Below are 11,403 nucleotides of genomic sequence, written 5' to 3'. Positions count from 1 at the left end.
TTCAGGCTTCAGAAAAATGTACCTCAGGGACTTCTTAGCCACATCTGCTATCTTTGCATTGAGTAGGCATTACAGTTTTTTATTCTCTGAATTTGTTGTATCTGCTTTGAACCTACAAAGCTATTGAAAACCTATTACCATGTACAATTAGCATCACACTTTTGCTCTAGTATTGTGTATGACCCATCACAGAGGCAGAAGTAGTACAAATGGGCTTTGAAGTCCCAGAGCATGAAGACACCTAAGATTTGTGCTTGAATGGGACAGAAATAAGATGTGCAACCAGAAAAATAAATTATTCACACCTTATTGATGGATTGTCATGTTCTGCTTGCAATCTCTTGCAATTTTCCATTCAAACAAAAGTGTCCTGGAAGTGTTTTGATATAGCTTCTGTGCCTATCCATTACAGGCAATCTCTTGAAGTTCTATGGCTAGTTTTCTCCCCAGTGGAAATAATCTGAAATTGTTTTGGGGTTTTTTTCATTTCCCTGCCAAATGTCTAGTTTTGACTTTAGCAACCACACCTGTTCTCACTGTATGCTGCACTGTGTAAATCGGCTGGGCAAGGCACCTTCTGTCTCCCAGGTCTGATATCCTTCAAGAAGACACCTAATGGCTGGCCACTTGTTGCACCAATAGTTTTTTCAGTGCACAAATATCTGTTGTCACTTAGTGAGCCCATATAATGTAATATAATATATAATGTAATATAATATAATGGGGCAGACAGGCTGGGATTATACTACCTGTTTCAACTATGAAGGCTGCTTCCCAAAAATAATTTATTTGATTGTATTGGCTGGGGCAGACTGTAATGGCACCTCATGGTAAGGGGCAATCTTAGAGAATGCCAGACATGGAATACAGAACTGGGTGTGCACCCTCAGGCCCAAGCAAAAAGATTTGCTGCTACCAGTAAAGCTGTTTATACCTGTTGGTTGCATAAAACTTCTTTAGTGAAGTCACCAAGGTACTGTTCAGTGCAAAATGTGAGGACTCAAGGTGTCCTGCGGAGACAACTTCAGGTTTATCAGGTTTTCTGGCAGAAATTCCTCAGGAGGCCTCCATTGTAAAAATGTTGCATTCAAATGGAAATATGCTTCCAATACCACCACAAAAGGTAAAGAAGACTGGGAGTAAGCAAATAAATCTGCTTGGTATATAGCAAATGGAAGAGGTTCAACATCTTACTTCTCTGGAGTGGAGCTCATGCAACTGCTACAAAGATGACTTGGGAACAAAACCAATCCCATAGCCACCTGTTGCTTTAAGTGAGACACATCATACCCCTGCAAGAAAAATGCACCACAAAGAGTGGAGGATCTGTAGTCTTCAAACAGCCTTGCTACCATATGTGGTGAGATCATAACCCTCATTTTGTTTTCACTTCGCTTCACCTATTAATATTACTGGAAGCAGGGAACGTGGAAAATGAAAATCTCTTTTCTAAGCTTAGTGCAGACTAGAAAAAGCAGAATTGGCCAGATCCCAAGGTACCATTCCTAAAACAATAAGCAAGCATGATAAATAGAAAGCTTTTTCATTTAGAAAACATTAATGTCATTGTTATTAAATTTATGGTTAGATAAAATCTCTGTTCAGATACTACCAATTATGTGTGATATGCTATGAAGGGAGGATCCAGATTTTTTAGCCCAATCGTAGAAGCAATAGCTGAACTGAACAACATATTTATGGACCTATATAGTCTAGACTTGTTATCTTACCCCTTTCCCACTTCCCCCACCATTTTGCCAGCCTTCATCTGGCCAATAAATACATGAGAACCAATTTCTGGCAGAGTTAATTACCTCTAATTGTGACCCTCTTGTTATCTTACCAGCTTTGACTCACCATAAATTGCTCCAGTACAGATGTTGGCAAGATAAGAACTCTAGACTCCCTCCATATGTATAATATACATGTATTTATTTATATATCTGAACATGTTAGATATGCTGCTGTGGTAGACTGGATCAGTTAATTCATGACTGCTAGGATTGTACAGCTGACTGGCTATGCTTGCTGCCTTGGGGACAGATACAAAGATGTAATTCCTGCCCTCTGCTGCCTGCTCCAGCCCAGGGCATCAGCAAGATACTTTCAGTCGTGACCTAACAAAGTCTGGATTAATAAGAATCAGGGGAGGATCAAGGGAGTAGCATTGCTTAGATGACACAGTGCTTCAGCAAAGGCCAGTGCATAGTATGCTGGAATAAAAAATAGTTTAGGTATCAACAAATAAAACATAGAAATCTGGCTTGGCTGAAAAAATGACACAATTTATCTTTTGGTATTTCCATTTCTGACATGTAGAGGCAAACCTGATGCCTGAATCATCAGGAAAGATATTGAGCAAGGCGTGATTCAAATTGAACTTCTGACTCTGAAAGGCATTTTTAATCAGTTAGGTTCCAGGGCCCTGGCTTATGTAAAAGTAGGAATGCTATTCACCTCCTTTGTAAAAAAAAAAACCAAACAAAAAACCCCCAAAAAAACCAAAAAACCCACAACAAAAACACCCTAAGGGTTTGTAATAAAAACCCAAATACATTAAAACCAATAAAGATTGGGGGGGGTTGGGGGGTGGAAATTAAAAGAAAATAGTATTATTGTCAGGAAATTGATTCCAGGGTAGTATACATTTTTTGGTCAGGTAAAAGTTGACTTCGTGTCTGAAAAATTATGGTGAGATGGTCTGCATTGGTGGGGGTAGGAAGTAATATTTTTTATGTCTCTGAATTGTGTTTGTACACCTCTCGAACTCCCCTTCATCTCTTAGTCTTCAGTGGGGTTGCACAGCCTCTCCCTAGGGCTGAACACTGCCCTGTAGCATGGAAATCCCAGCTCAGTGACATAGCAAATGTGGAAGTAACAAAAATTTTGAGATAATGAGAGACTTTCCTTGAGGAAAAACACTGAGAAACACTGGGTCACCTGCAAAACTGAGAGATTTGATGTGCACCCTCAGTTCTCACTGCTCTCAGATGTTTATTATTGTGAATTTTCCTTCAGGTTATGCTCATTCTCTCTACTCCTCCAAACTTGAGTTCCTTGCCCAGAGGTGGTGTACACACTGTACAGCATGAAAAATCTTTTGTTGTTGCTATTTCTAACATTTTCCTTCTGTATTTCTGTGTTGCAGATGTGGATGAATGCGCTTCAGATTCTCACCAGTGTAACCCCACCCAGATCTGCATAAATACTGAGGGGGGCTATACCTGTTCCTGCACTGAAGGCTACTGGCTGTTAGAAGGCCAGTGTTTAGGTAAAATCCTCATGGGATATGGTATCTGGGTATCTGTATATGTGTACCTGTGACTCCCTGAAATAATGTCACTAAGCACTTTTGTCAAGTACACATTTAAACCTTCAGCTCTGTGAAAAGTGTCTTTTGTCTCTGTAAGTGCCATTGGGATGCTTGGCAGAGAGACTCCCTCATGGAACAGAAATGTAGATGTAAATGCCATATGACTAGCATCATAATAGTGTAATAACTGGGCTTTTCATATTCCCAGTCTGAAGGATTCCCTTTCATATAAGGTCAATTGTCAGCGTGTATGCATAAGGATTTTTGCCCCAGCAGACCTGTCCTTTCCTTACTGTGACAGTGTGGACCTGAAGGGATCTGTATTTGATACCAAGAAATGGGACAGACAGTAAATCCTTAGAGACAACCAATTCTTTTGTTTGGGGATGAGAAAAAAATTACCTCTGAACTGGGTGCCATTTCAGTATCTTCCAAGGAGTTTTATTTCAATTGTATTATTTTCCTTGCAGCAATGTCCTGTTCATCCTTTTAGCTCAGTCCTGTTGAAAAAACATCGCTCAACAAACAGCACAGGAAAACCTTTCATTACTCTTCTCCTCCAGCCCTTTCCCCTCACTTGACATGCTCATGGGATGATGATCTAGATGTTAATTTTAGGTACACAGGTAGGACCTAGGAATCAGCATACAACTGTTTTTAAGAAAAAGTTTGCCCATTATTAGTTTTTTCCCTGCAGTGCAGGCTGTTTGGTGCCAGCTCTGCAGAGCTGGACCATCCTGTCACACCTCCACTGGAAGGAGAATGGGCTTTCCCTGCCCATTCGTCCCTGGAGCATCCCCAGTTACTTTCCAGCTTTCTCCTCTCCTCTCAAATACCAATTCCACGAAGGACTCACTCATGGCTGCTTTCCTCACTACTGCAAGCAGCTGCTGTGTAATCACCTGGCAGGAACCAGGCTGAGCCCTGTCCAAGCTGGGGTCCGTGCAGCCACAGCCACTTCAGGGAGTCACTGTCTCGTAGTTCCCTGGGATAAGAAGTCTCCAAGGCTCCTGCTCCTTAATCTATGAAAAATCAACTTCTCTTGGGAAAAAAAAAGCTTGTGCTGGGGAATATACAGGCATATGTGGTAGGGTGGGGATGAGGAAGGGCAGGAAGGCAGATTCTGCTCTGCATCACCTGTTCTGTTACCCATTTACTTCTCCCAGTCACAGGCCAAATGAAAGGGTTGTGTGCAGCATTCAAGATTTGAACACAGATCTAAAATATTCTTCTGCTTGATGGTTATAGCAGAGAACTGAAATGGCTGCATTGCTGAATTGATTTGAGTACCTGCTTATGCTATTTAAAATAGGCAATAATATCCCAGTATTGCTCTATTTAAGTAATCATGGGGTGGATTATTGCAAGGCAAAGGAAAAACAAATTGTGTTTAGAGTTGCTATATTTTTCCCTAAATTTCAAAGAAGTCTCAGTTTTCCATACTTTACACTGGCTTTGGAGAAGTGATTTTTGCTGCCATAAGGCAGTAAAGGAATATTTACTGTAATCAGGGGCCCAAGTTGGGTTTAGAGACAGATTTTTTGGTGCACTGTTAGTAAATCACCGTTACAAAAACCTACACTTCTATCTGTTGGAATTATCCCCGTAAAGTTTACACAGAGGAGCCAGTGCAGCAGTATCCACATAGCCCACTCACAAGAAGCAGCCCTGTCGAAGTCCTTATCCTCAAAATGTAGCACTCTTGAGATAACAGTGCTGCAAAAGACAAAGCATGTATTTAAAATAATGCATTGTGTCAGTGCAATGAGGTATTAATTCACTTAAAATCCATGTTATTTTTGCAGGATTTGGTGAAGCCTACTGCTGGTGTACACACCACCACTGACCTGGCCTTTAGGTTATCTTGCTAACTGACTGCAGAAAATACACGGGGTTTTCTATTGCAGAAATTTAGCTTCAAAGATTTGAGAGCAGCCATTAAAAAAAAATCTCCATAAATCAAAAGCCAGTTGATACCAAAGGAAATGTTAAGCCTTTGAAAGAACAACTATTCCAGGTGCTTCATTTCAGTTCTTAGTTCTGGGGCAAAAATCTTCTAGCACTTACATATCTTAGAGCATTTTCTTGTGCTCATAGCACTCAGTTGCATGCATTGCTAATGCTGCAATTCAGCCCAAACTGCTATTTTGGCATTAAATTAACTGTTTTTACAGTCTGTAATTTGTCAGTTAAAAATTCATATAAAAAGAGAATGTGACTATTTAGAAAAAAAGTCTTTCAAAAATATCCTCACTAAATAAAGAAGCCTTTAGTAAAACATAGTGTTGTTCCAGTGAGTAGCTTTGGTATATGTGGAGGCAAAGAAGGTTTCTATTTTGATTCTGCCAAAATTTCGCTGCAATGTTGGCTGTGGTTGTGCTGGCGGGCTGTGCCAGCTGTCAGGTATCCTTTGAGGGAGCTGCTTAAAAGAACAGACTGGGCTGCCTGATTTACACTACACTGAACATTACAGCAATGACAATCAATTCATCAGACACACTGGTAGATGTCAGACATGAATAAAACCACATTACCACATTCTACTGGGGAGAGGTATATTTTAACTATAACTCCATATCTGAACGCCTGGAAGTTTGACTCTTACATCCATAACCAGTGTGCTGGGCTATTTCTGTGTTATCAGTACTGTTGGCTCAGTGTGCTTGCTGCTTTGTATCTCATGTGAACATGCAGACCACTGTACTTTCCATCCTTCCCACCCACAGATATCGATGAATGTCGCTACGGCTACTGCCAGCAGCTGTGCGCCAACGTGCCCGGTTCCTACTCCTGTACGTGCAACCCAGGCTTTACCCTTAATGACGACGGGAGATCGTGCCAAGGTATGAGTATGGTAAACCATGGCTGAAATTCTTTGTCCCCACTCAGTAACACCCTTAAAGCTTGCTTGGTTTTTAGAATACTAGTAACCTTCCCAGCACTGCTTTTGAAAATGTTCACAGGTTTGTTAGACAGGTATTTCATAGTTTCCCAGTACCTCAAAGGGGTTTGGGTGCAACATGACCAGTGTATCAGGAGAAATATGCACAGAGGTCCAAACCTCAATTCACTCAATTCAGTGGAATTACCAAGAGTTCAGGCACTAAATTTACTATTAAAATCTGAGGCTATGTGACCCACCTGAGACAGGAAACCTTTGTCAGTTCATTAAATCAGAGTGTCCCAAGATCCAGACTGGAGTCCTGAGATTAGACTACCTTTTGCTGTGATGTGCTACCTCAAAGTCAACACGACCTCTTCACAGCCTCCCTAGCAAAGCAGCGAGCATCTTCCCACATGCTGCAGGAAAAGGTCTGTGCTAATGATGCCCAGAAGCTGCTAATGTCCTACCAGGAAAAAAATACTGGTTTTGCCTTAGCCCGAGGTTTCCATAAGGACCCCTTGCATTATCTTTCTCAGGAAAATCCTGCTGCATTTTTTCTCAGGTCTGTTATGACAATATTGGTTCAATGGTTTTCAAATTGGGTAAGGAGAGAAATATTTATAATAAAAATTTCATCCCCATCTTCCATGGTATTTTTTTTATTGAAGACATTCCCAAAATACTTTACTTCCATACATGTTGCGTTTCCAACATGCTATTCCCAGGCATCAGCCTGAATCCAAATAAACAACACTGACTTGGTTATATTTTCTCAGAACAAATCATTCTGACTGTACAGCTAATGTCTTTGAAATGCCATGCAGTAAAAAAAAAGAAAATGGAGTTTGGGGAGAAGTCACTGATGAATTTGGCATTGGTTTCCCATAGATGTGAATGAATGTACAAGTGAAAACCCTTGCACTCAGACCTGCGTCAACACCTACGGCTCTTTTCTCTGCCGCTGTGAACCTGGCTATGAACTGGAAGCTGATGGAGTTAACTGCAGTGGTAACTGTCTTTATTTATTGTTTTGGTTTCTTTAATTCTATTATGTTTACTTTTTCAAAGGTATTGTTTTGTACATACTTTTAAAAAATTTTTTTGCCTTGGTCCATGGTAGCAGCAGGAAAGCTGAAATTCATATGATCCTCTTTCCAGCTAGAGCACACAGCAAATACCCAGAAAAGCTCAGTGGAGGAGGGCTGCAAATGGTTTTAAAGAAATAAGCTAAATATTCAAAAGCTCCAAGGTAACAGCAAAACATAAGAAAGCACTTTGTAATGCTGAACAGGAAGCTTTGTTAGAGCAAGTAGAGATAGTCCTAGAACATTCTTCCATGATTAAAGAAATACTTTCTATTAAGCACTTTTCCATTTGTCTGTTGAATGCATGTATTCCTCTTGCTCTTAACCACTGCTCACTTCTGCCTGAAACCTTCCCCAGTTTCCCCTGTATGGCTCTGGCTTCACTTTAGTAACAATATATGATTTCTTAGTACAGTTATTGCTGATCTGTTCAGCACACAGCAGAATAAATTGTGCTTATGTCACTGTACTTTTTCCTCTCTGCTTTTTAAAAAATTTTATTATTTTAATTGAAGGCAAAACTTATTTCTTTGCTTATTGTCCCCTCAGCCTGATAAAATTAGAGAATTCGGCCAATATTTCTTGGAAGGAAAAATGCACTGGAAAATACTTGAGTTTTAATTTACAGTAAACAGATGTAACATGCTGTTTCTGAGAGAGAAGATATGTGAGATGCAGTGTACATGATTAGTGTTTCCCAAGATATTTTTCCTGCAAACTTCCTTGTTATAAGGGAAAGAATAAATATTAAATATCTAAAGGTTCTTAAGCATTAAACATTTAGACTGCAACATCTAACTTAGTGTTCTGTTTTCTAATGGAATTTCTTCTTCTAAGTTAGACTCCTGAATGTTTTTTATGTGCTGACCTCCTGAGCTACCTGGGGATCTGAACCAGATAAGTTCATTGCAATGCCCAATAAGGTGGTGCTTGAGCCTCATCCATGTCAGACAGTTAAGCCAGAAAAAGGGACATTCCACCACCCAGATAGAGAGCAGAAAATCTTTTCCTGACAATCTTGTGCAAGCAAATGTTTGACAAAGCAGGTCAAGCTTCTCTGGATGAGCTGCTTCCACTTCACAGGCAATCACTAGACATCTGAGGCTCACAAAAGGAATGCCTGGTTAGGAGGACACTCTTATGAGACACTCAGGACTCAGATTTACTTCAACAGGAGCAGGGTTAGTCCATGGACTAGCAGCCAACTTACCTTGAAGTTGGGAGGCTTCTTGCCCCAATTCAAGGAGAGAGGGAGAGATTTCAACCTGGCTTTCCCAACATCATCATTATTTTCTAATCACAGAGGTCTTCCAAGTGCATTAGATGTGCTCTGAAATGACAACCATCTTGTTGTCTGCACATAGTCAGCAGAATGCCAGGAGCATTTAGGAACACTGTGGGCTCAGCAGCAGAAATGTAGGACCCTCAGGGCTCTAAGTCCCTCAGCACTTGACAGCAGCCAAGCACCAGTTATATGAATCCAATATGCTGGAGGTCAGGGCTAGGATGCCAGAGGGTGGTTGATATCTCAGTCACATTACGGAGTCAGCCCTCAGTCCATGTGTTTTCAGGAAGGTGTTTATTTCAGTGAACTCACTGGGGAAACTCACACAATAACAGGATTATGTAGGTGTAGAGTTCCTTTCATCTCCCTTTTGATAATCTGATTTCAGCCCTAAAGCCACTTGGATATATTTGGACTCCAAATACTTTCCAATCCATCTGCACTAAACACCAGAAGTGGATAAATGGACTGAGCCCAACTTAGAAGAAAGGGAAATTCATTCTGAAGAGTAAAAGTGATTTGCCTGGGAGAGTCAACATGTCAAAGCTGGGAATAAGAACTTGGGAGTTCCTGGCTGGAACTCTGGCCTTTGTTTCTTTCTTCCCCTGAATGGGGAAATAAGGAAATGATTAGTGGCAGCCTCCCTCAGCCTAGTGCCTTTGCATGTGTTTTCCCCTCGGTCAGCCATGCCTCCATGTGCAGCTCTGAAGTTCGTCTTTCTCACTTGAGCACAGCTCTGCAGAACACAATGACTGGTCAATCCATGAGTGCAAGGGGAAAGAGCACAGTTTCTGCTTTCAGTCAGATATTTTGACAGACTGCCTAGCTTCCTGGGTATCTGAGAGAGGGCTGGGCCTTCCAGTATGTCTGACCCAGGGTGGGATGAGCTCTTGTAGTCTTGCTGGAATGACTTGGAAGTAACTGACTAGAGGCTAAGAAACATAAAAGAGACAGGGCTGGCTGCAGGAGTTCTGCTGGAACCCATGTGGCCCTGGGAAAGTGAAGCTTACTCTCCAAAAAAGAGGAAAAAAAACCAAAAAAAAAAGAAAAGAAAACTACTGCCAAGTCTTTCCTTTTAAATTACAGTTGCAGTTTTGTTGTCAGAGTATCTCTGACGTAAAACAGAAATGAAAACATGGCCAACTGGTGACAGGTATTAGAAAAGAAAAATAAATAAATAAAAGACATACATTGTGTTCAGCAGCAGCTTTGGTTTCCTTAGGAAAAAAGTGTTTAACCAAGAACTTGTATAGCATTTTGTCAGGTTGCTGCAGAGTTCTAGGGAGCTGGACAGTGCCAGCCTCCAGCTGAGGTGATGGGCAGGTAGTCTGGATGGCTACCTGCCCGCAGGACTGCTCTTTTGACAGTAAAGCCAAAGACACTAAACTTTGTTTTACCACTGCAGACATGGACGAATGCAGCTTCTCAGAGTTCCTCTGCCAGCACGAATGTGTGAACGGGCCTGGTTCCTACTACTGTACCTGTCCTTCAGGGTATAACTTGCTTGACGATAGTAGAAGCTGCCAAGGTAAGAACATTCCTGCACTGAGTAAAACCTGAGGGGACCAGAAAATAGATCCTGTGTCTAGAAAGAGGTTTTCAAGAATTGAGATGCTTGGTCCTGGAATTGCACAGTGAAGTACTTGTAGGGGCCAATTATGCAATTCTGGTAAGAATGTCATCACGTGAATATTCCAGCTGAGGTGAATTGGTGTGTTGTTTTAAGTAAGACTTTATTGACTAGGAAACAGCTACACAGGAAAGACCTCAAATGCTCTCCCCTCTGCTGCACATCTCTACTTTTCCCATTCTCTAGGGTCGGAGCATTTGAGCAGCCAATTCCTTTCCGGTTTTTTTGCAGCATTTAGCATGTGGGAGCACTCTAATAAGCAGAAATGAATGAAGTAAAAACTGTTCTTAGAAGAGGGATCAGTTATAAAAAGGCCACCTCTTGTGGTGCAAGAGTTTTATGAATTTTGGGCTAATTCCCTAAGATGCAAACTGGTTTGTAGGATTGGTATCTTGTACATATTTCCCTGCTTTAGCCTTTCTCTCATTCCTTGTGTTTTAGATATCAATGAATGTGAAATAAGAAACTTCACCTGCACTTCACAGCAAACATGTTTCAATATCCCAGGAGAATATAAATGTTTAGACCCAGTACGATGCGAGGAGCCTTATCTCCAAATTAATGAGAAGTGAGTAACATACCCACAGCCACAAAAGCAAATTCTATCTGTGAGAGTTGTATCCAAATAAGCTGCAATTTTACAACACAGCCATGAAGTCTGTCTAAAGAGCTATACATACATGCTGCTGCTGCATTTACCACTGGTAAGCTTTTATAAAAATAAATTGCAATTCCTTACCAGGTCACCAGGTGTGACATGATATGGTATCATGCTCAGATGTATGTGAAGTTAGACTGGAAAAACAGGTATCAGTTAGTTGAGAAAACAGCAAGGCTTGTGATGTAATAAGAGACGTTTACTTACATTACTCACTGACTTCACATATACTCAAATGCAGCCTGTTTATCAGTAGGAATATTTCCTGCAAATGGTAACTAGCTTATGCCTGGGAAGTACTGTTGCAGTGGGGATCCTGGGAAGAAGTTAAACCCTCTCCTGCCTCAGTTTCCCCACAAAGCATGCTCAGAGAGTCCTGTCTCCCTTCTGTCAGCCCTAAGATGTTCCACAGAATCTGATTGGACATTTAAAGACTCAGGAGGGTGGCCTGTTTTGTTTTTAAACTGTTCTTGTTATGTTTATCCAGTTGTTTTCATTCTCCTTTTATTAAAATAAAACGGGTGAGGTGTGGGGGTCCCTCCCCTGCC

The 11,403-nt window shown here is 41.1% G+C and overlaps 1 protein-coding gene across 2 annotated transcripts in view; it reads left to right on the top strand.

Moving 5' to 3' along the window:
- The window catches only part of FBLN5 (fibulin 5), a 50,739-nt gene that overhangs the window by 28,676 nt on the left and 10,660 nt on the right, over window positions 1-11,403 (top strand). For both annotated transcript variants that reach the window (XM_017729016.1, XM_008629708.2), the window contains exons 5-9: window positions 3,149-3,271; window positions 6,040-6,156; window positions 7,086-7,205; window positions 9,973-10,095; window positions 10,639-10,765. In XM_017729016.1, coding sequence (XP_017584505.1) covers window positions 3,149-3,271; window positions 6,040-6,156; window positions 7,086-7,205; window positions 9,973-10,095; window positions 10,639-10,765 — 610 coding nt within the window. The remainder of the gene's footprint in view (window positions 1-3,148; window positions 3,272-6,039; window positions 6,157-7,085; window positions 7,206-9,972; window positions 10,096-10,638; window positions 10,766-11,403) is intronic.

This window comes from Corvus brachyrhynchos, unplaced genomic scaffold (assembly GCF_000691975.1).
Source record: "Corvus brachyrhynchos isolate BGI_N302 unplaced genomic scaffold, ASM69197v1 scaffold1, whole genome shotgun sequence".
Lineage (NCBI taxonomy): Eukaryota > Metazoa > Chordata > Aves > Passeriformes > Corvidae > Corvus > Corvus brachyrhynchos.
Note: the sequence above shows the minus strand (reverse complement) of the source record. Positions and strands in the feature narration are given on the sequence as shown.